This window comes from Canis aureus, chromosome 5 (genome assembly GCF_053574225.1).
Source record: "Canis aureus isolate CA01 chromosome 5, VMU_Caureus_v.1.0, whole genome shotgun sequence".
Lineage (NCBI taxonomy): Eukaryota > Metazoa > Chordata > Mammalia > Carnivora > Canidae > Canis > Canis aureus.
The window spans coordinates 49,042,194-49,067,268 of record NC_135615.1 but is presented as its reverse complement, the minus strand read 5'-3'; the positions used below and the strand labels follow the sequence as shown (position 1 = coordinate 49,067,268).

General features: G+C 45.2%; 1 protein-coding gene and 1 long non-coding RNA gene across 24 annotated transcripts in view; one reads left to right on the top strand and one right to left on the bottom strand.

Moving 5' to 3' along the window:
* The window catches only part of LOC144314148 (uncharacterized), a 145,307-nt gene that overhangs the window by 51,919 nt on the left and 68,313 nt on the right, over positions 1 to 25,075 (bottom strand). For 4 of the 23 annotated variants that reach the window (XR_013379848.1, XR_013379850.1, XR_013379861.1 and 1 more), the window contains 2 exons: positions 4,033 to 4,214; positions 3,754 to 3,902 (listed from right to left, as the gene is read on the bottom strand). The exons of 8 other annotated variants lie outside the window; for them this stretch is intronic. Coding sequence is in view for 5 of the 15 variants with exons in the window: in XM_077897949.1 (XP_077754075.1) it covers positions 24,010 to 24,071 (62 nt within the window). In the remaining 10 variants the exon portion in view is untranslated. 11 more of the 23 variants (XR_013379855.1, XR_013379857.1, XM_077897952.1 and 8 more) reach the window with 3 other exon arrangements.
* On the top strand, positions 13,668 to 16,008 carry LOC144313434 (uncharacterized). Its single transcript, XR_013379083.1, has 3 exons — positions 13,668 to 13,818; positions 14,294 to 15,117; positions 15,564 to 16,008. It is a non-coding gene; the product is annotated as an uncharacterized LOC144313434 (long non-coding RNA).

Sequence of the window (25,075 nt, the reverse complement as noted above, 5' to 3'; positions counted from 1 at the left end):
CCTGCCATGCAGAAGCACAAAGGTCCCATGTTCAATGGGTTGGCCTTAGGAGTTTCAGGCAGAAATTGGATGGTCTGGTTCCTAAACTTTCTTGCTTAGATCTGGAAAGTTCAGGCTATCTCTGGAGACCAAAAAATGCATAGGATAGCACAAAAGGCCAGCAGCTAGGGATTCTATCAAAGTAATACCAACTTGGCTCCTGCCACAAAGAACTTCTTAAACCAAGACTAAAGAAGCATAAACTACTGAGTTGCCCATTTCCAAGAGGTCACCTTTTCAGGGTATCCTGCCAGCCTTCCAGCAAAACATCCCTCCTCCCCGCAGCAAGAAAAGGCTGTACTGCAGCAAAGCTTAGGTGCCAAGAACAGTCTCATCTAGAGAATACTGGAGGCACTGAAACCTATTAGAAGTGATGTTATATGGTTAAGGTAAGAGCATGGACTCTGGCAAATGGTTCAGTTTGAATAGACGGGTCGACTTTATCAACTGTGTGATCTTGGGCAAATTACTTAACCACTGTGCACCTCCATGTTCTTTTCTGTAAGGTGATTTTGGTCCCATTTCATAGAATTAGCATGAGGATTAAATGAATGAATACAAGTAAGTCCAGCATGTAGGAGTCACTCAACAATTGTTAACAACTTAAATATTATGCCACCTAAGCATAATATTTAAGATCTTACTAAAGGCGCCATGATTGGCCTCTCAAAGCCCTCTCCAACTCCATGATTTTAAAAGCAAGATGGTCCAGCTCACCATTTTGAAAAAGTAGGGTAATTGTGGTACCCAAGATGATCTTTGGGGCTTATGTGGGTGGACATTTTTAATTTAATAACAATACATTTACTATGTATCAGGAAAAAAAACCCACCATGTCTATCATTTCCTGAACATAACTGATGCAACTGAAAATAAGGCTTTTAAAAAGCAAATAAGTGTAGGGTGCCTGGGAGCCTCAGTCAGTTAAGTGACCGACTCTTGATCTTGGCTCAGGTCATGGTCTCAGGGTTGAAGGATACAGCCCTATGTTGGGCTCGATGCTCAGCAGATAATCTGCTGGAGATTCTCTCTCTCTCTCTCTCTTTTTCTCTCTCCCCCCTCTCTCCCTCTTTCCCTCCCCCTGCTTGTGCATGCTCTCTCTCTCTCTTTCTCTAAAATAAATCTTTTTTAAAAACAGTAAACATGTGGTATATAATATGGGCAAAATCATAAGGACACTTGAGCTGAATCTTAAAGGGAAGCAGAGGGAACTTCTAGCAGAGGGACTGTCTGTACAAAAGCCAGAGAAAATCCAGCATAACAACAGGAAGGAGAGGGGATCCCTGGGTGGCGCAGCGGTTTAGTGCCTGCCTTTGGCCCAGGGCGCGATCCTGGAGACCTGGGATCGAATCCCACGTCGGGCTCCCGGTGCATGGAGCCTGCTTCTCCCTCTGCCTATGTCTCTGCCTCTCTCTCTCTCTCTGTGACTATCATAAATAAATAAAATTAAAAAAAAAAACAGGAAGGAGAGATGCAGCTGGAGAGGGGACAGTTAGAACATGGAGGGCTTCATATGCCCTGTTAACAAGTTTGGACTTTGCCACCAGATGTTGGGAAACATTAGTGGACGAGGTTCAAGGGGACTTGAAGAAGGAAGGTAGTTAGGACACTATCGCCAATTAAGAGATGAGGAGGTTGGGAGCAGAAGCAGTCGACATGGAGGGGGTAAGAGAAGCAGGTGAAGTCAGTAAGTCTTTGGAAGGTAAAAGGAGATGTTTTGGATTCTCTCTGCACAACCAAATAGATGTTGTGTCAACAGCCAAACCTGCCATGAAGGGGGTTGGTGAGGAAGATGATCTCCGATTGAAGGCAGAGGAAATAGCAGTTTAGTTTGGGATTGTCATTTGAGTTCCCTGTGGGGAGACCGTTAGCAGACAGATCTGGGCCAAAGTCTAAATCAAAGTCAATGGGAGATACGCAAGTGGATATGCAGGGGGCTGGCTGGCTAGTTTTCAAGAGGCGTAGATGAGTTGGGGGGAAGAGAGGCCAAGGACAGCTCTGGGTCAAGGAATGGAGAACCTTGAGCATGCCTTACTGGCTGACAGAGAGGAGCGAGCCGAGTCTGGGAGGCTGCAGCCCAGCGATGCCTCCAAGCCCCTGCATTGACCTCAGTGGTGTCCTCAGCATGATATGTGAGTTCATGCATTTACACATGCTTTTATTTTTGCTGTCTCTAGCCGACAGCCCACTCTGGCCAGCCTCCTGCTTGCTGTCTATCCTTCCTCTCTTCCTGTATTCAGCAGATATTTCTGGAGCATTTATGATACATTCTAGGGGTGAAGAGACAAATCATGGAACATCTACTGTATTGAAGGGAGGCAATCAACAAAACAAAAAGTAAAATGTGAACTGCAGATGATGGTGATAAGTTCTCTTAATGAAAATAAAGCAGGAAAGGAAGATAGGGAGTGCCTGGTTGGGTGAGGGGTAGGAGTAGCAATAGCAAGTAGGGAGGTCAGGAAAGATGTCATGGAGAAGGTGACATCTGAGTACAGAATTAGGAACAGCACAGCAACAGTGTCACCTGGACACCTTCCAGGGTACACATGTGTCATCAAGACTCCATCCAGGTGAAATTTGTAGTTCATTGCCTTTGTAGCCATGAAATTCGGGACTTCACCTTGATAATGACACAATTTAACATTCTTTCGATTTTTGGTATTGGCTACATGGTATTGCTAGCTGGGTTTTTAACCTGGAGCCAGGATTTCAGAGTAGTGAGGGAGACCAGCTAAGGGGAAGGCCAGGATCAGAGATCAGAGATATAGGCTAAACTCTAGGACATGAAAATTCCAGTAGCAAAAGAAAGGGCAGGTGTTCCCAGTCTCGAATCTTGATATCATTCTGGAGCTTCCTTTCTGTCCTGTGGGGGAGGCCAGGCAAGGAATAATGGCTGATGATCCTAAGATCAAATATTCACAAAGACAATTCAGAAAAGATTGGCAAGGGATGCCTGGGTGGCTCAGCGGTTGAGCATCTGCCTTTGGCTCAGGGCGTGATCCTGGGGTCTGGGATCAAGTCCGACATTGGGCTCCTTGCAGGAAGCCTGCTTCTTCCTCTGCCTCTCTCTCTCTCTCTCTGTCTCCGTCTCTCAAAAATGAATGAATAGAAAGAAAGAAAGAAAGAAAGAAAGAAAGAAAGAAAGAAAGAAAGAAAAGAAAAGAAAAGAAAAAGGTTGGCCAGCAGGGCAACTTAAGTAACTTAGAAGGTGACTTAACAATATGTTAGGGTAGGTCCAGCAACAGAAATGTGGGAAACCCAAGTTCAGGGCCAGGAAATGCAGTCCCCACTGTACTCAAACAGGACTTGGTTCTGGCTTGATGGAACACGGATCAGCACTAACTCAGTGATGAGCCAGAGAGTTGTTGGCTTGAGATCCTTCAATACTGTTTAGAGACAAGACTGGTTCCAGAGTCTTGGCTGGGGCTGACCTTAATTGTGGGATGAAATGGCTCCAGCTTTGAAAACTGGGATGGCCACATCCCAGAACCTGGCCAACCGTCAGAAACATATGAACCATTTAATTGTTGGCTCCAATTATTTGCCAGTTCCTGTAACTCTACTTTTGCCATGGCTAATTCTCAAAGGAGAATCTTCCCAGCCCCTTGTCTTTACACTTGGCCATGTGACTTTCTCTGACCAACAATAGATGGGTAAAAGTAATTTGTGTGTCAATTCCAAGCCTAGGCCTTAAGAGGCCCCGCACATCCTCACCTGCCCTCTTGAACTTCTGTGACTGGTGTAAGAACAGACACTAACTAGCCTGGGTCCCAGAAGGAAAAGCAGACATGAGGAACAGGGCTTCCCTGGCCACTGCAGCCTGAAGCAGGGCTACCAGTTGAGCCAAGCAGAGCTCAGATGACCTGCAGACACAGGAGGCAACAATGAATGACTCTTGTTTTAAACTGTGATGACAAAGACGGAACAACTATATGCCCTGCCTCCAGGTGCCTAGCACAGGGTTTTGCTCTGAAAACCTCAAAATTGACTTACTAGTTTCATTTGAGATGCTCAGTGGAAATCAACTGGAGAGCTGGGTTCTTCATGACCAGGGGAAATCTAGACACTCCCACGCAAGTGACAGGAAGTAAAAGGGCACTAGGTCGTTTCCTTAGACACCAGGGGCGATGACCAAAGTTGCTGTCCTGTGCCTGCCAGGTGGATAATCACGGCATCTGAAGGAGAACACCGAAGGCCTGTAGTAGTTTGGGACTCACAAAAAATAATTCATTATGCATAATGGTGATGTTGGCAGTGCATGCCAAATGGTTAAATCTAATGTAGCATACAGTTTCATTAAGGCACAACAAAATTAATCTATCCCTTCCCACCAGGAGGTTTAAACAAAAGCAATGGGGAAGAAGCTGCATGTAAAAAGCAGCAATTCATTAATGAAATGAAGACATGTAAAATAATTAGGCTTATAACAAGAGATTAGAGAACTAAATTAACCCTTCTGTTTACTTTGCACAGGATGCGACAGAGAGCTTTGGCAAATGTCAAGCTCTTCTGGAAACGTCACCTCGAAAGATTGACCTGGTGGCATCCTAGGAAAGGAGTGACCTGTGTCGGTCCCCAGCCTAATAACTTTGCTTGTGATAGTTGCAACCATATCTGCAAGGTCTTTCTGTTTTGGTCACAGAGGCCCGAAAGAAAACAGGTACAGCAGTGGAGCTGCAAATCAAAGAGTTAATTAAAAAAAAAAAAAAAAAAAAGTAGGGGTTTGATGTTGACACGCTGTATGCTAACTTGGGTAATTAATAATATTGAAACGAAGGGGCTAATCTAAATCAATGGTGGGCTGAAGCTTTCCTCTGCCTGGTTAGTAATGATAAGCCAAGGGGGACAATTGAGCTTCTTTTCTTAGTAACTCCCAAGTCCTCATCTGCATGGGGGAACGATGGGAAAAGGAAACTGTCCATGTGATGGAGTAAGATGCAGTCCAGGACAAAACAGACTGAGAAATGGATGTGGACATCCTGGCAGGCACCGCCCTGGCCCAGGAGCCCCAGGCTGAGGCTTTGAAACTTGGCCCTAGTTTCTTGCACCTTAGCTCCCTAATTTAAGGGCTGGAGTACAGACTTGTGGGGTTGTGTTTCCCCCACAGGCTCAAACTCCTCTCTGTGTTGTTGGAAGAAATCTAGACTCTTAATACCTTTACACCATCAATCTGGACTCTGCATCCTGTCACTGAGGTTGGAGACATGTTGAGATCTGGGGAAGGGTGAGCATGGTAAGAGCACACACCCTGCCTTCAATGAGGAGGGCCAGCTGGAAGCACCATGCCCAAGGGACAGTGTGACAGTGAGGGGTCAGAGGGCAGCGGGAAATGGCCCAACCTGCTGACTCAAGTGAGATCTTCTGTTTTTTTTTTTTTTAATTTTTATTTATTTATGATAGTCACAGAGAGAGAGAGAGAGAGAGAGGCAGAGACACAGGCAGAGGGAGAAGCAGGCTCCATGCACCGGGAGCCCGACGTGGGATTCGATCCCGGGTCTCCAGGATCGCGCCCTGGGCCAAAGGCAGGCGCCAAACCGCTGCGCCACCCAGGGATCCCTCAAGTGAGATCTTCTGGATGGAGATGGGAGCAATGTCCCCTTTAGGACTCAACCTCCAATGGCAGCTCCATAAAGGACAGCCTGGCTCAGGCCAGGGTCTGTGGTTCCCCCGCTATCCCTCCTGCTACACACCCAAGGCTATAGATGCTCCTGTGTCTCACATGAGGTGACCCCATCCCTTCCAGCTTGCCTAATGCTGATGAAAAACATTGGCCATGAATTCATTCCACACAATGAACTGAGCATCACAAGGTGGTGTGAGATACCAAGAATCAAAATTGACTTTTCCTTGGCACCTGGTTCATGACTAGTGATCCTCCTACGTGATCTCATTTCACCACCCAGTGTCAGAGGGACTGTTCCATCTTACAAATCAGTATACTGGAGCTGAGTCACATTAAGGAATTAGGCTGAAATGATTTTGTTTATTTTTAATTTTAAAAAATTCTTATTAAAAAAATTTTTTTTGAGAGACAAAGAGCACACATGGTAGGGAGGGAGGGGGAGAGGGAGAGAAAGAGTCGTCAACAGGCTCTGCATTCAACATAGAGTCCAACCCAGAGCTCGATCTCACAGCCCTGAGATCAGGACCTGAGTCAAAAGCAAGAGTCAGATACTTAACCAACTGAGCCACCCAGGTGCCTGGGCTGAAGTCATTTTAAAGAGTACTATGACTTTAAAAATTTTTTACAGATACACAAATCATCCTCTATGGCACCTCCTGAAACTATCTGGAGAGCAGAGCAGGTAAAATTAAGGTGGGGCCGGGGGCAGGGGTGTGGGGAGGCCAGAGATCAAGCACCTCAAAGACAGGTGCAGTTATCCCTGAAAACTCTTTGTGCAGGTGAGTCTGGAGCATGTAACTTCAGGACGCTCCCCTTTCTAACCCCAGCCTCACCAGGAGTAGGAAGGGAAAGAAAGGCACAGGAGGAGTAAGGGGAGACCATGGTTGGGCCAACTCCAAGGGCTACTGGAAGGAATCTTCGTGGCCTGTTTTTCTGAAGAGGCCCAAGTGAACACCAAGTATCATTTCCAAATTAGAAGTAGGGCAATTCTTCAATACAAGTATCTTTAATAATAGCTACTTGAAATTCTGGAATGGCTGTAGAAATAAGACTATCCTATTTGAGCAATTTCAGACAACACTGCATCTTCATCTTCTCACGTGTGTCCCCATGAATCCAGAAAAGCCATTTTTTAGCGCTGGATCTTTCTATGCATGGCCCTCCTGACCTCCTTGGCCTAAGCCACAGAGAAAAGAAAGCAAGCACAAGGCAGGGAGAAAAAAAAAAGACACCCTGCTTTTTCCTCTTCAGAGTTCTTGATGCTCATTCCTCTTCTCTAGTGTCCACATGAGCTACTTTCCTATTCCTTCATTTGTTCATTCCCTCAGTGCTTATCTGGGTACCTGCTGTGTGCCACACAGAGTGATAAGCTCCTCTCTCATGGTATGTGTTTGTCACAACACCTGACAGGAGGGCATGTTATCTGGTTTGTACATGAGCAAACTGAGGCATAGAGAAGCTGAATGCTTTCCCCATGTACCCCAGTTCACAGATGTGGGAGCCAGCCTGTGAACCCAGGCCTCTCCAGCTCCCCCCTCCCAATACACACACACACACACACACACACACACACACACACACACTGTCTTGCCTGCTTCATATATGCAGATATCATTTTCACTAGAAATTTGCCATCATTATCCCCAGGAGAGAATGCATTTCCTCCTCATTATCCATATATTCTAATTGAGGTCCTAGGGTCATTCTGGAATAAATGAGAACTTAGAACCTCCTTAGACTGTTGATATCTTTGCTAATCTTTAGTGATCTACTTTGCCTGCAGAGCCACTCTCTAATTTCCAATGCTAAGTAGAGAATCTCTCTGGAGAGGTGCTGTGTCCTTGATGGTACTTTGAACAAAGAAATCAAATTGTAAAACTTTGCCAATCTGTGAATAGATGGTGTCCAGAGCCTAGCATGGTGTCTTGTACATGTTAAATGTTTAATAAAGCTTTGATTTGAATGAACAAGTGAATGAATGAGTGACTTTGAAAGGTCCTTGAGGCTTCTGGGGTCTCCTTCAGGGTCTGTTGATCCGGACATGTGAGAGAGGAGTAGGTCAACAGTGCACCAGGCATGTTGGCATTGTCCTGCTCTACACATAGTTGGCCGGGGGAGGAAGGGGCAAAGTGCACAATTCATTTGTGGAAATGCTTCTTCATAGCCTCTGTCTGAAATTCCCTGCAAGGTTGGTAGAATTTGTTTTTAGGATTACCTGGCAGGCATTAAAAGCAATTGACTTGAGAACAAATACTAAAAAGTCCCTTTGTTCACCGTCATTGATTTAACAGGGATCAAAAAAAAAATTGGGTGAGACTATATCATTTTTTTAAAGAAACTTTGTTTTGTTTATCGAAGATGGAGAAATCGCAATTCTAGGACCCACTTCTTAACTAATCAAACTAGATAAAATTGGGAGGAATTATGTAGCAGTGATGTGCAAGGGTTCAGACTCTTGGGGAAACAATGTATGTGAGGTTTCACATTTCAAAAAAATATACGTAAATAAGAGTGGATACTTGGTACCTAAACCACAGTGGAGGTGGTTAAGACCCCAAGTCAAACTGAAGGATTTCTCTTTTCAAATTTGTTCTCCTAATCTGCCTCCTCTCCCCATTCCCCAAATCTTACTCTTATCGCCTGGGTCTTAGGCTACTTGAACGGAAGGGAATTGTAGAGTCAACCACATTCAGAAGGTAATTTTCATTTACATCCTAGCTGACTTGGAGATCGGAGTCACGATGGCGTTGGGACCCTTTTGTTGCTGTCTCTGCCTCTCTGCTCTGGATTCTTGCAATAGCTTCGAACAGCATTCCAGGGGGGTGTCGTGAACGCTTGAGAAATCCCCACACTTAACCAAGACACCTCGTCACTTCTGTTCGTGGCTCTGGATCACATCCCTCTAATCCAGAACCTTTGGTCATTTTTAGTTTCAGTTGAAGTTCTAACTTGTGTTTCGGTTGAGTTCCAGCTAGAAAAGCTTTCTCTTTGCTATTTAAGAAGAGAGGGAAGTCCATTGCCTAAGAGATGTGAGTAGAAAGATGTCAGGAAGTACCTGGGGAGAAGAAATACTCTTCCACCACACCTGGAGTTCTTATTTTTGGGGTACCTCTGTTAAATCACAGATAACCACCGTATTAAGTTTGGTGTTAAATAATTTTGTCATCTAATTCTCCGTGTCTGAATATGTTTGAAAAAGGGTAAAAGAATCCAAAGCGGCTCTGAAAATTATCTCAAAAGTGAGTATGGAAAAGAGTTTTGAGGGAGAAAAGTATCACTTAAGTGGGTCCTTCAAGGTGACTATTTGAAAGAATGGTAATCACTGGATGTGAAAGCTTTGGTATGTTAAAAAAAAAAAGATCAACATCAGTTTTTTGTATCTTTCATGCAACTTTTTATGCTCAGAAAAGACTATCCAGAGTGTTACTTTTGTTTTCAAAACTGATACTTAATTTATTAAGGTTATACTTTCAAACACATTTGGTTTTTAAGCTCAGCTCTGAGGATTATTTTGCTGCAAAATCAAGCAAATTTTAACACTTGGTTTTAAGAGGGCCCTCGACTAATTTTTGGTCTGATTTACAAATTAGTTATTAAAATGCTTTAGAAATTTTAAACTGAGTGTATAAATTTCATATATTCAATTTCCTTTTTAGGTACACCCTTTGTCCAACTAACAAACACATTTTTCTAAAAAGATTTAGCTTAAAATCACAAATCTACTCATGTTAAATTGGAATTACAGCACTGCCCTAATATTCTAATAAGCTAAATTCTGTAAATCATTACAAGTTTCCCAAAATACTAAATATGTGCATATTACTCACAAATACCCTAATATTAATATTATAGATTGATTTTCTTTAAAAACATATACTTAATTAAAAATGTTCCTGGGGTCAAGAGATGAATATCTACTAAGGAAAGAATTATGTAGTTCCAAACAATTTTGCAGTAACCTTCACAAGCCATTTTTAGGACTACATTTTTAGTTGAATTAGGTTACTTAGTGATTAAAGAGGCCATAGGCCAAGATGCCAACTGGATTTGTGCCTATGACATTCACGGGACACACAAAGTCCCTCTCAAATTTATAGTTGCTTTGTCCATGCTTGCCAAATGTTAACATCGTATCATTATCTTATATTTGGGTCTGAGTTTTAGAATCTCCAGTCTCTTTGCTTTACCACTTGCTTTGATTCAACTTCTCTCCTTACTGTGTTGTTATAAATATGTTTCTAATTCTTCATGTTAGAGCCAGAAGTCAAAGAGATATCTTTTTCAAGATTTTATTTACTTGAGAGCAAGCAAGAGAGATGAGAGCTGGGGAGAAGAGCAGAGGGAGAGAAAAACTTACAAAGACTCCATGCTGAGCTTAGAGCTCAACTCAGGGCTCAATCTCATGATCCTGCAATCACGACCTGAGCTAAAACCAAGAGCCAGACACTCAACCAACTGCACCACTCAGGCACCTCCCCGCAAGAAATATTTAAATAACATGTAATTGAATCTCTAATTAGGTCATCTTTGTCTTGTATCTTAAAATTAGGTCATGCCAATAACAAAAATCAATCACAATATTGTATTATAATGCCTCATCAATACAGATGAGTGTTGTCCTTTCTGGTTTCACTCTAGGAAACTCTGTCAATTATTGAACTGTCCCCACTCCCAATACCTCCTCACAATACTTCTGTAGCCCCCATGGGACTTTTGCTTCCTTGCATCATTGCCATAAGAGCTAGGACAGTGTTTCTGATATCCTCAAACAGAGTCTAGAATTATTTCCCAAGTTAACATTGCTAGGCCAATTGCTTAGCTCCCATGTGAAGGCTGCCCAGTGTCCCACTAAGCCAGACAGATGGTCCTGTCATGGGGATGAGGGGCAACAGGCCTCCTCACAGCCTGCATTCCTTCATGTGTTGTTGGGCAGACAGGGTAGTTCTGAGCAAAATCAGCAGGCAAGTGAAACATTCTGTTTTCTAGAATTCTCTTTCTCTTCCCAGGTTCTCCTTTGTCTCCTGGAGAAAGCTCCTGTCTGTGGCTACCACTAATCTATTAGGAAAAAAGGACAATTTGACTACCTGCACTGGAATTCTGGTTGATAGCGGTCAGGGGACAAGTGAGGGGAAACGAGAAAACCTAAAAGGGTAATGAATGTGTATCAGAACTCTTCTTGGAGCAGAAGAAAGCTGATCCGTAGAGAGGGCTGCGACCTGGTGGTGGTGAATTAAAGGAAAGGTGCAGAAAGGACTCAGTATTGTTCTGACAAATCAGGGAAGATACCAAGTCCACCTGAGCAGTGCTCAGTGAGATTGAAAACCACCTTCTCCTTTTTCCCCAGGACCCAGTCTCTGGATCAGTTTGGTGTCCTTGACTTTCTCTCCCCTAAAGTGGTTTCCTTCCAGGGAGTTCTTGTGTCTTTCACATGAATCACCCTCAACAGCCCTACCCAGCAGAGTCACCAGACATGCTCCAACAGGGGTGAATGTGCAACCTGTGGGTAGTCCATCACTGTAAGCTCCCCACTGCTCTATCTCACTCCTTACCCAAAGATAAGCCAAGATGAAACAATCTGTCTGGAGAGGTGGTGATTTCCCTTCATCATTCCTGAGATATTCAAACAAGTACCTGAGGATGCTCCATGAGGATCAAACAGAAAATCCAATTTCAGAAATAAGAGTTTATGACTCGGTTGACCATTCTCATGAATGGAGGCCCCAAGATGTTTGATGTTTGAATGTGCCCACATTCATTTGAATCCACACTAAAGATATTATTTTTGCTGTAAGATGGTTGGAAAGTTATTTTATAATTTTGTTTTAAAATGATTGGTTTTAAAATAATTCCCATGATTTCCACTCTATGATCACTCATTTTGTATCCACTTATCCCAAGGCCCAGCTGCTCCTCTGTGCACTAATTCATAAGGATGCCTTTGGCAAACACCACACTCACATACATACAAGTCTACTCCTCTTCTGCAACATTGGTCTGTTTATACTTGTGACACTACCACGGCCAACCTGCCACACATAGCCTTTCTACTTCTATAAAATTGTCTTAGTTATTTGGGGTTATTTATTCCATATCATCTATAGGATCAGTTTACTAACCACCACCAAATACTCTACTTGTCTTTTAATCAAAATTACATTGAAGCTATAGATTAATTTGGAGAGGATTGACATCTCGATCTTTCAATGAAGTTTCATAATCATCCCTACAAAGATCTTACATATCTTGTTGGGTTTGTTCCGATGGCTTTTGTTGCATTTTAAGTTAATACGTATTTGAATTTCCATTTTGTAACTGTTTGTTTCAGATGTATCAGAATGCTATTGATTTGGGTATATTGATCTTGCTGAGCTCTTACTGTTTAATAGTTTACACGGACGGTAGATATGATGAGGTCTCCCTGAGCATTCAGAAAAACAAAACAAAACAAACCCCTACACTTCCCAGGTACCTTGCAGGTAGGGGACTTAAGACCAGCTGAGGACAATGAGATGGGAGTGGCAGTCCTATATTGGTCTTCTCAAATGGGTCACTTCCAGGCTGAGGCAGTGAAAAGCTCCTGCATGATTCTGTCTCTCTCTCCTCTTCTGCTGAAACAGGTGTGGACGCCTTGCACTGAAGTGGCAAAGTCTGGGTTGATGAATCACACTACACAGAGGAGAGTCACTCAGAATTTCAACAAGACTGTATGAGAAGGAAATAAATTGCTGCTATGTTCAGCCACTGTTGTTTCAGGATTAATTGTTACCGCAGCATAACTGGCCTCCGTTCGACTAATACAGTCTGTCTATAGATTGCCTTGGATTTTTTTATACAGGCCGCTATAGCAGCTGTGAATAATGAGTTTTTGTTTCTTCCTTTCTAATTCTTAGGTAATTAAATTTTCATGAATACCAACCTTAACAATTAATGAAGTTGACACAATGTTGCATTTTGTAGATCTTTAATTAAACATTTATTAATTTTGATTTGCAGTTTTCCTTTATATTCTTTCAGTTCTCAGACATTTGCTGGGCCCTTGAAAAGCTGATAGGCCCCAGGCCTTCTGATAAGAGGGCCTAAGGGTTAACAAGGCTGTGGGGAGACTGGTTGTCACTTTGGGAACTTAACCAGCCGAGGAGCCTGCTGGTCCAGAATGAACTAACGTAGCAGGAGCGCACAGAGCCCTGGCTTAGGGGAGTCAGCTGGGCTTAGACCGAGACACGAACAATAGCTCCGTGGGTATCCTAGCAAATCAAAACTGTGAAGTCTCTTTTTTCCAGTTGATCTTTTCTTTCAGGAGGAGAATCAGAGTTAGTCTTCCCTTACTTCTAGAATTTGGCGACAGCTCTGAATATCTCATTATTACCATTTTAACACTGTAGGTATGCTGTAGTTCAAAAAGGTCCAAAATAATAAAACCTGACCTTATCAAAGAATATATGAATTGGAGGATGGTAATTTGCTTTACAAAGGGTTCCCTGCTCCACAAAATGAATTCAACTTTGGTGTCCCTAAAATAGCCAGTTCCCTTGGTGCATGTTAAATATAATTCAATTTACAAAAATTCGATTTGCATATAACCTTTTCAGTAGCACATCCATTGTGCAAAGCAATGTACACTTGTAATTGGCTGCAAATTGCCAGGAGACCACCCTTGCACATATTGTTCCTGGATGTGCAATTTTTTCTCAATCTCCATGGGATAGAGGAGTAGAGTGGCTAAAGTTTCAGTTGTTTATCTGATCCCACTGACCACACTGAGAAAGAACATTTGTCAATGATTTAGGGGGGCACCACAAGCTATTTACTGACTAACATTATATACTTAGAATCAGGAAATGAGGAAAGGTTAGGAGAGCTGGCTGGGTTCATGACAACTGTCTCGCTGTGCTGTAGGAGTTCTCTTTATCTCAGTGGCTTGACAGACAGTGGGACAAAGTGAAATGAAACAAGGGCCAGTTGACAATCAGGGCTTGCATAGCATTTTTTTTTCTCCCTGAGGTGGTGAACCTGCAGGAGCATCTTCCAAGGGAAACAGAAGAATAGGGACCTGAGCCGTGTGGTCAAGGAGAGTTCCAGCTGAGCCAGCCGGCTGCAGCGGCCTAAGCCCCGAGGTCCCCTGTGCGGTGTGTCCTTGCCACAGGAGGCTAGCCAAGGTACTCAGCAAGGCGAGCACTGCATTTTCTAATGCGTTATGTAAAAAGCAAAAGTGGCATCTTTTTATGGCAAATTGAATTAAAGTAGATTATTACTGGTGATGCCAAGTCGCATCTAAAACCCTTTTCGACCTGAATAGTAAAAGCCCTGCCTGGCACATCATACTCTCTTTCCAGAAATGATACTTCCCTCACACATTCCCACTGCCCCCCTTCCCCCCAGCTGATCCCCGCGCCCTGCTCTTCTGATTAGGAAGCTCCCTCTGGGATTTCATCCAGCGGGGAGCTAACGGCTCTCCTTCCCTAGGCTAGCCTGCCGGGTATGTCAGACAGGTGGCAAGAGTCAGATTCCTCTCTCCTCAGGGACTGGCCTCCTCCACCAGGTTCAGGCAGGATGCACTGAAGGGAGCTCAACCGGGCCTATGCAGACCGAGTTGGTGGCTGTTTCGTTTTCTTCTTCTCTTCTCTTTTGCAGGAGGAAACAACTCCTTGTCCTCCAGATGGGCAGCGCAGGCTCTCACCCAGCAAGTTCAACTCCCAGAGGGCAAGGCCTGGCTCCTTCTGGGTCCAGGTCCGGGTCGCAGGCAGGTGTTCAACGTTGCCTGCAGTGAACTCCGGGATGCCGAGCAATTAACCACCCGAAAACAGGAATTTCTCCTTAAACCAAATACAGATACTGCGCTATTTCTTAGAAGACCCAACCTGGGTAGCTCGTTAAGTACTTTAGCTCAGCCCCTCTCCAACAGAGAAGCTATTAGTTAACCAGAACTGACTGCAGCTGCAGCAGGAGGCAGGCCGCCACCCCCGCACGACCGAGGGGCGCTGCTGGGCCCACTCACCGCAGGCCCAGGACGTGCCCCCCCGAGTCAGGCAGCTTACGCCTGCCTTGTGGCCTCGACACTGGCCCCGGGAAGGAGGCGGGTGTGCTTCCATCCAGGTGGCCTGAATTCAGGGAAAGAGGACACCCAGGCTGCAGAGCGCCCTGGGCTCAGGGACCTTGTGGGCCACTCAGGAACCCATGCAGGCCTGGACAGGTGCGTGGCCTGTGCCCCCTGAGCCAGGCACTGCCAGGTCTGATTCAGTCACGGGGCTGCAGGGGGAGCGCCTCCTGAGGCTCCCTGCCTGCAGTGCCATACCTGCTGGACCGGTCACCAGTCCACATTGATCCCAGAGGCTGAGAAGAGGAGGGGAAGGTAACTCACGACGGGGCCCACGGTTTGGTGGCCTGCACGAGGTCTGCGCATGTGGCGGCTGTCCAGGCGACCTGAACCCCTCAAAGTTTCCCTGGATCTTTGCTAAGTATGTCAAAGCCAAGTCACTTCCGCTGTGAGGCTGGGGTGGGAAACGAGGTGGAGGAGAGAAGTATTTTCTAGGCTGTGGTGCTGTGTCCAATGGAGCCTACCAGAGCTGAGGAAAGGCCTGCCCTCAGCGGGGCCACTGTGCCACAGGGCAGCAGTGACCAGGTGAGCAGCCCTCCTCAAAAGCTGCGGAGTCTGGTCCCTGGGCGGCCTCTTTGTTCCATTAGAAATGTAGAAACTAGAGTCTTCTGGGTTAAGTCTGGGGCATTTTGTTTGAATAAAGCAGCCTGTTGTCTCCTATCCGTTCCGACATGTTGGCTGTAACAGATTGCAGAGGGCTCCTCCGGCCTGCTTCGCCCTGGCTGGAGCTGGCGTGGAACTGTCTCCTTTGTGCAAGGAGGGCATGGCTTCAGATGCTACTTTCCTTCCTCTCTCTGTCTTCTCCAGGGAACTGCGAGGAGGGTGTCATGACTGCTCAGATTCAGTGATCACACACAGCAAGAAGGGGCATCTTCCAGGGCCCAGCCCTCAGCCAAGCTTGGGGACACCAGCGTTCATCTCATTTCCCTGGAGAAAGTCAGGGTGTCGGTCTTGATCATTGAAACTAAGACTCAAAAGAGGCCTCTAGAAGGCCCCAGAGCATCTCCTCATCTTGTTCAGCATCTCCCCCAACCTCTTAGCTTCTCAGCACTGATTTTACTATTCTAGGTTTAATATGCTTTCAGGACCCAATTGCCCCCTGCCTGCCTGCCCAGAGAGAGCAGAAATGGGGTGAGCTACCGACTGAGGAGCAGGAGGCTGGCCTCCGCAAGAGCAGTGTTTATTCAGGCAAGGCACAAAACCTCCCTGGTGAGGGAGATACAGGTGTGAAAGCATTTTGTAAACTGTAATACACTGCATAGATGGAGAATGTGATTACTCTCATTAGGAGGGCACTGGGGAGGGGGGGGCAGCCTGGGTGGCTCAGCGGTTTAGCGCTGCCTTCAGCCCAGGGTGTGATCCTGGAGACCCGGGATCGAGTCCCATGTCAGGCTCCCTGCATGCAGCCTGCTTCTCCCTCGGCCTGTGTCTCTGCCTCTGTGTGTGTGTGTGTGTGTGTGTGTGTGTCTCATGAATAAATAAAATCTTTAAAAAAATGTGGGCATTGGGGTGTACGTGATGGGGGCCTGGTTTTATCCTACCATCTACGGTAGACACATCAAACTAGCAGCCTTTGGAGTCCTGGGTATGTTGTGTTGACATAGCATTCATAAACATTTAAAATCCACTGCCAATGAAAGATAGAGAGAAAGGAAAGAAAGGAAAGAAAGAAGGACATTTGTACATTGTGTACATTAAAGAAAGATTTTTCTAGCTTCACTTCAAAAATTAGAAGACCGGGCAGCCCAGGTGGTTCAGCGGTTTAGCGCTGCCTTCAGCCCAGGGTGTGGTCCTGGAGACCCAGGATCGAGTCCCACGTCGGGCTCCCTGCATGGAGCCTGCTTCTCCCTCTGCCTGTGTCTCTGCCTCTCTCTCTCTCTCTCTGTCTCTCATGAATAAAATCTTAAAAAAAAAAAAATTAGAAGACCATGCAGAGTGGCCAGAGGCCTCCCTTAGGCTTTAACACCCACCCCCATAACAGTCATGTGTTGGCTGGTTCACACTGTCTCCCCCACCCAAGTGTCTTATGCCCTCGCCATCCTACCACCTCACCTGCTTAGCACTCGTGGGCAACTGAATCTGCAACCCTTGCTTCACAGGAATTCACCTGAGGAAGTTGCCTCTCATTTCCTGCTTTCCTCTTGCTGGCCCCACCACTGCCAGGCTCCCTTCCCATGGACTGGAGTTTCACTCTTTCTCAAGTAAGTGAGGAGGGAAGTGCGAAGCTAAGAGGAACAGCAAGGAGGACCTCTCCGTTAAGCAGCGGTGAAAGCTTGGTTAGGGAGGCCTGGCAGTCCTCCGTAGCTGTTCCAAGAGGGATTCGGTTAAGTTTTTGCCAAGCAGTGTATAGTCAAACATTAAGAGCAATGTTCTGGTTAGCTACGTCTACGTAGCTATCTCAAAGCTCAGTGGCTTAATGTTAATTTGTCTGACAGTTCTGTAGGTTAACAGGGCTCCATGGTGGTATTCACTTAGACTATCTCATCCTGTTGTAGTCAGGTGGTAGCTGGGGTGGGAGTTATCTGGAAGGCTCACTTGGGCTGAAGTCCAAGATGGCTCATTGACAAGGCTGGCAGTTGATGCTGGCTGGGAGCTCGGCTCAGGTTGTCCACTGGAGCATCTGTGCATGTCCTCTCCATACAGCGTGGCCTCCTCACTCTCTGGTAGCTGGATTCTAAGGGGGACCGAGTGTCCCAAGAGTGAGTGTTCCAAGAGACCCAGGAAGAAGATGCAAGGCTTCCTTTGTCCAAGCTTCAGAAGTCACACAGTGTCACTCCTGCCATATTTCATTGGTTGAAAGTGAGTCACAGAATATGCTAGATTCAAGAATACAGGAATACACAAAGCATGAATAATGGGAGGTGTGAGTCATTGAGGGAGCCATCTTTGGAAACTAACCACCGCAAGTAGCATTGGGGAGGCTGGTCCTCATTCCATGGCTGCTCTCACATGTGTTTTTATTTTAGAGCAACTCATCCTCTCTCCCTTCAGCTTTTCCCAAGGTAAGATATTAATGAGATCATATTTGAACTCCTTGACAAAGTAATTCCTCCTGATAAAGCGTATTATTATTATTGGCCTGCCTGATGGCTTCCACCTGGAGCCCAGGGAAGACAGGATGAGGGGTGATACCGCATGTATCTCAACAACAAACAAAACTTCACTAAATCCATTGAAATAACATAGACATTCAGATTTAGTACAGATCAAATCCTATTACCAACAAATTGCATCAAATCGCCTCCAAAAATCTGTAGAACCAGATGTTTTCCAAGCCCTACTTCCTTTAGGCAAATACCCAATGTAAGCAACGTGAAGGACTACCAAAGAATTAGAATATCCCCTGAGAGTTGTTAGGATGGGATTTGACCCATTTTCTTTTAGTCACAGGTTGAGGCATCTTAAAATCAGGAAGAACAAAAATCGCAGGATTCATGAATGTGAGCTGGCGGAGAAATGGGTCTCATTTAAATTGTAGAAAATGTATCTTTATGCTGTTATCAGGCTTCCCTTCTAGGCCCTGGGGGATCCCCACTTGATTGTCTGGTCAGCAGCTGGGGAGCATACAGAGCAAGAGCATGCCTGGCTACCAAGCACCCCACTTGAAATCCAGAATCTTCTCTAAGAAAGAGAGGAAGTTAAAATAAAGGTAAGAGGGGATGCCTGGGTGGCTCAGTGGTTGAGCCTCTGCCTTTGGCTCAGGTCGTGATCCCGGGGTTCTGGGATCAAGTCCCACATTGGGCTCCTCACAGGCAGCCTGCTTCTCCCTCTGCCTCTCTGTGTGTCTCATGAATAAATGAATAAAATTTTAAAAAAGAAAGAAAACAAAGGTAAGGAAGGGCTTCAGACTATGTAAATTTTGGGGGTCATGGTGGAGATGTTGGCCCTGCACAGCCAACATCATTTAGACATTTCCCCCAAGTTAAGCCTCTGCTTTTTCTTTTCTGAATATACACATTTCTTAATATTTCCATGCTTATTTCTGCTTAAAGGCTCTAAAAGATGTGTTAGGGTTAAGCCAGGTGTTCAGCCACAGGAATGCTCCTGAGCCTACAGATGGTAGCCCTTCTCCCAGGGCAAATGTTCCAGAAGGCCTTACAGGGCCTACATTCCACCCACTGAGTCCTCTTCTAATGACTCTGCTTCTCATCTCAGGCAATGTCTTTCCTTCCTCATGAATGGTCGCTTCATCCCAAGCATTGTACTTACCTACCTACCTACCTACCTGCTTATCTCCTTCCCCCCCTCCCTCCCTCCCTCTGGCCAATGTACCCATGGGCAAAGCACGCACACTGTCAATCAGGAACTTGCTGTGAGGCGATCTGCTTTTTTCATGGGGTTCCCAGAAACATCTAAAATCAGAGACCTCTGTCCTCCCAGCCAGGGGCCATTTGCTAAAACCATCTTTGTGTTTTCTTCCCTTCCAAATTCATCCATTTGTGCCTCTTTGCCTTTTTTCCACCAAAGCACACCATCCCCCATCCTCCTCAGTCCATTGCTAAGTTAACCTCATGCAAGCTACCAGCAGCCACCTAGCTGACTCTTTGTCTCATAGTTAAATACCAGGTGCACTGCATTTCTAATGTTCCATTTTCCTCTGCTTTTGTCTTAAGTGCGACAATACTGAAGTGCTGGAGAGTCTGCTAAGTTCTGGGACACAGAAGCAAACAGTATCACACAAGATGGGGCAGCACCAAGGACGGTCCTTACACTAACTGGGAACAGTCTTTTGTGTGTGTTTTTCTTGCTCGTCCAAAGAGATTCAACAGCATTTTCAAAACAAAAATTCCTGGGATCGAATCCTGCATTGGGCTCCCCACAGGGAGCCTGCTTCTCCCTCTGCCTGTGTCTCTGCCTCTCTCTCATGAATAAATTTTTAAGAAATCTTTAAAACAAAACAAATTTAGGCCTCTTGTTTGCATTTCTACCTCTCTCTCCACGCCAACCAGCCCAAGGCCCAGTATTAGTGGCCAGAGGGCTGATGGTCCCCGGCTGCTTTCTCAGGCCAGAGGCTCCCTCTAGTTCCATGAAGACTCAGCACCAGGTGTGGGCTAGGAAGCCCTGAAGGAGCTACCTTGGAAAAGTGGTCCTTAATGTCTACTACGTGTCACATAGGGAGCTTTCAATCAGTTTTGAAGTCTGTGGCAAGAAACTTATTTCTTAAAGGATAAACTTTACTTTGACAAGTTGGAAAGATTTGAGTTTGTCCCTCTAAATGCCCTCTTTCTGGCTTGACCTAGAATATTCTTTCTTCAACCTGTCCTCTGTGGCCTGAGCCAGTAAGGGATGTACCGTCCACCTTTGGCAGCTATTAATTACCATTGAGATGAACCTTCCCCAGATCTTAATTTTTTACAATAGAAATGTGCATATTTCCCTGGGAGTCTATCAGATTTGTAAACACCGTGTGCGTGTGTGTGTGTGTGTGTGTGTGTGTAAGAGAAGGTTGAGGCTCGTGTCTTTAAGATGAGCTGTTGCCCAAGGTAGACACACACAGTTGTGGAGAACAATTCTGGAACCTTGCTCAAAGTGCCCAAACCATTTCTGTGAGGAGGTGGCAGCCTGGCAGGTTTTCATGCACTTGCTTAAGGAATTTTTTTTTTCCACTCTCTCTCCCAAATGTGACAGAGACTCCGAGTGCTAGCCTCAGGGCATGGAGAAGCTTGCCTTTTTTAAATTGTTGTCTTATTGATCATGATGCATGCCAGTGATTGCCTCTTCTGCTTTATGCATTTTCATCCTTTGCCTTTTCTTCCCTGTCTGGGAGTCCCTGGGTGATTGGATCACCAATGGTACAACTGCACATAATTCTAATAAAGAAGCAAGTGTGCTATGATGTTGCCAAGTTGACCCTCTGGATGAGACTAACTCCAAAACGAAAATCACTCTTAAGAAGTGCTGCTTGTGGAAACAGAGCTCACACCCTCGCTGGGCTGCAGGAGCGTGAGTGGGAATTGCTCTAGGAGGCACCCACTGGGTGAAGAATCTGTGGGCTGCAGGGTGTGTGTGTGCTTGCACGTGTGTGCACATGTGGGCACACCTCTCCCAGAGACAAGAACAATGAGGCTGCCTGCCTTTATCCAGGGCGATGGGGGCACATGCCAGGGAAGGAGGGACAAAGCAAAATAAAGAGCATCTGCTCTCTGTGTTCCAAAAGAGCTGCTGTATTTTCAGAAAACATTCTCCTTCCCCTGTCACCTTCCTTTCCTACTCCCTCTGGGGCGCAGAGTCTTTACTGTAAGCTCAGAGGAGGGGCCAGCGGAGCAAAGTAGGCTGTGCCCTCTCCACACTCCAGGGGTTGGGGTTGCCACTGGAACTGACCTTCCATCCACCTCCTGCCATTTGCCCACCTCCCTGGGGCTGGTCTCAGACCCGAGGCAACTACGAGTCAGATGGCACAGACAGGCATGTGTGAAGCAGTACACACTCAGAGGCGGGATTGCATCAGAAGAAACCACGCTGACGTCACATCATAGAACCAGACGTCCTATTTCCTTTTCATTCCTACCTTGTTCTGTGAGGGGACAAAAACGTCAGTTCTGAAACCTGACCAAATCTGAAAAAGTGTTTAGATCTTTGTTACACAGGTAAAATAAACGTATACATTTTATTTCGTTAAAAGAGTTCCTTGTACGTTGTCTCTGTTATGCTGTGAGGCATTTAATTTTATTTTCACTTAATAGTTGAGGAGACCGAGACACAGAGGACTCAAGGGACTCTCCTGAAGTCACACAGCCGTTAGGGCAAAGTCAAGAATTTCATCTCCCTCTTCTGACTTCAAGATCAATTCTTTCCAAAACATGTTTTTCCCATTAATTCTTTTTCACATTCAAGTCCATTTCCCTCTTATTTTATCAGGCATCCATACATCACTGTAATGCTGTAAAGCCACTTTTTCAGGGGCACCTGCGTGGCTCAGTTAAGCATCTGCCTTTGGCTCAGGTCATGATCCCTGGGTCCTGGGATCGAGTCTCACCTCGGGCTCTCTATTCAGCAGGGAGCCTGCTTCTCCTTCTCCCTCTGCCTGCCTCTGAGCCTACTTGTACCCTCTTGCTCCCACTCTCTGTTAAATGAAATCTTTAAAAAAAAAAAAAAGCCTACTTTTTCTTCCTTTAGATGTCACTTCAGAGACTGATTTTCTTGGATGCTTTTTGGGAAATCATCTCATTACAAAATGATTCCAATACATTTGTCCATACATAAGTGCCCTTGGTCTAAGAATTTTAATTGTCTAGGCTGGAATAGCAGTTGAAGGGACCTTGATGTGACAGGACTTTGTCCTGTGCCACAAATACTCCAGGCTTCTGTCCCATTGACCCAGCTTCTCAGGCTCAGGGCTTGGCTGTGTGATTTTAGAGGACAATTTCTTCCTGCTCAACTAACTATCATCATCAGGTATTTACCATGTGCCAGTCTCTCTGCCGGATGCTCTCCATCAATTATTGATCACATCCACAAGGGGCCTGTAAGATATGATGAGGAGGAAGATTCCCAGTCTACAGATTAGAAAACTGAGATTCTAAGAGAGAAAGCCATGGTCTATGCAGAACTGCAATTTATTTTCACTCTAGAGCCCCATTTTTTCTTTATACTCCTTATTCCTTTGTGTTTTGATATCAATTGCTTGGCATAAGAGAGCAAAAAGATTCTTGATACCTTAATGGCTTAAAATATAGGAAGCTTCAGTATCTGATCTTGGGGTCACCCTTAAAGCCATAGGGTGAATCCTGAAGTGTACAAGTAGCACATTTGTCGGTAGGATAGGAGAATCAGGAGTTCCAGATTCAAATTCTAAGGCTTTACCTACACGCTAACCACCTATGTGGTCTTGGCCAAGTTGCTTTGCCTCACTAGACCTCCATTTCCTCACGTATGTAACTCAGTTTAAAGAGGGACTCTCTCAAGTCCCATCCCATCCCATGATTCCTATCATACACCTATTGGGACATGTTCCTTTTCAGAACAATTCTGCGACCCGGAATCTTATGAAGCAATAAGACTCAATTCCCCATTACCACAGCATTCAACATTCAGCATTCCCACTTCCCCAAAGCATATGGCGCCATGGATGCCTGCCAGGAAGCACTGTGAACAGAAGTGAGGAATGAATGAACATCAGCAGCCAACACATTGGGTTTGTCCTTGTTGTCCTTACCACTGAGCATCTACAGTGGGTAGGGAAGATAGTCCTTTTATATCAAGGACTGGAGTTGGTGGAGTTCTTCACTTCAGGTCCTCTTCTTGGCCTCACTAACTGTGCGGTCATGCCTCAAATTTCTTTCTAGCATTTTTTATTTCTAGATGTCTCTCTGTATTTAATATACTAATAAAAAACCCTAAATTTCAAATAGAGGGAAAAGAAAAACGAAGTATCTCATGGTGGCCCTGTGGGGGAAGGACTGAATGAAGCCTTCTTTCATATGGGCAAACAAAGAGGAAAACACAAGGGAAGAATTTTGATTTCTGACTGGCTTCTCTGTCCTTTCCCAGATCTCTTCAACTCCAACCCAGTTTTACTTTTCTTTTTCCCCACAAAGTCTCAAGACCCTGTTGGAAAAGGAGTGGGGAGAAGGATTAGAGGGATATAAAGAGGGTGAGAAAAATAGAGCAAACTAAATATATTTCATGGGCTATCACTTGGTTCAGAATTCATCAGAATCCTCATAATCAAGACTAAACTCAGACTTTCATTTTAGAAGCAGGGTTGTTTTGTTTTGTTTGTTATTTGGCTGGTTTTGCCATTTGCAAGGTTGGATTTTTAGCAACGTTGTTTTCCCTCTGTTGATCACACAAGCCCTATGTCCCTCCAAGGTCACTCGTAGAGGAACTCTGTCGCCAGGCTGGGGGTACCCCAGGCCTGAAGGGAGCACAGTACAGCTACCATCAGCCCAGTGGCAGGAGGGCAGGAATGCAGTTTGCTGCCAGTTCTTTCTGCCTCGGGGAGGGAAGGGGCTGGGGAGAGGAAGGGCAGGGCCACTGCAAGGTTTGCCAAAGATTCACAGGCACTCAGAGTAGGAGTAGGTCCAGCAGAAATTCCTTTCCAAAGGCTTCACTGGGCACCCGGAGAATAGGGAGGGGAGCAATGTGGTAGACAAAAATTTGATCTGTGTTGACAACCTGGAGAGGCGTGAAAAGGTTTTTATTAATGATGCAAGTTGCAGACAAGTCCTGCCAGCTACAAACAGGGGTCATCATGCATTGGAACTGCTGTCGGGGGCTGGCATTTGGGGGAAGGAGAGCACATCTGGTGCAGTCACAGCAGACTCCTGTGCCAACAGTTGTTACGGTGGAGGTGGGTGGTGAGCTGATCCCAATCTGTGTAACAACAAGCTGCTTGGTAATGTGGGTGAGGGGATCAAATACCACGTCTCCATTTCTGTAATAATGAACAGCCAAGAAGGCAGGCACCCCCCCAAAAAAAAAAAACAATAAAAAAAGCTGTGTGAGATCCAAGGAGAGACCCTCAGAGCTGTGTGTCCATGGTCCCCAAAAACACTGAAATGAAAAGAGGTTGAATCAATTGATTGCTTTGACTCCATGGCTGCAAAAAACTGGTCTGCCTCCTTTTTCTTTCCCTCATTGGTGTTGGATCACTGTTTTAATGAATCTGGCCTCTGTTCCCTTTTGGTCTGACTTGGATGATGAATGTTGGGAGGAGAATCCTAGGGTGTGCCTATATTCTAGACAGTTTGTATTTGGGCAGCTAAGAACTATGGAGACAGACAAAATCCAAAAGAAACAGAGGCAACAAGAAGTGGGACAAGCTAAGAATCATTGAGGGGTGGTGGTGTAAGGGACCAGGACAACTATAGGGAAGACAACTTTTGAGATTCATGACTTTGAAAAAAAAACAATTTATACAAGAGTCTCAGATGGCTCACAAAAATATTCTCAAGTCCTGGTGACTTACACAGAATATTTAATAAATGCATACTTAGAATATTACTAGGCACCATTTTAAGTTGAAACAGATCTATGGAGGTTTAATAGGATATTTGCGATGAGTGGGTGGGGGAGAAGAACATGAGAAAGATAACGACTTACCTGAGATTTGCGAAAGACTCCTGGGAAAGGTACTTTACTCTGTGTAGGCCTAATCACACTCTAAAATCTCAAGTTCATTTACATGTATTTCTGAGACATGGAACCACGTTCTTTCCCTCAGAAGCTCTATTTGTTCAGTTTGCTGACACCAGACTCTGTAAGGCTATTGTCTGGATGATACTTGCAGCCTATTCTGGGTGGGGAGAACAGCCTTTGAAATGTTCTCATACCTACTTTCTGCAGAATGTGTACAATGAGGAAAATTCATTTCCTTC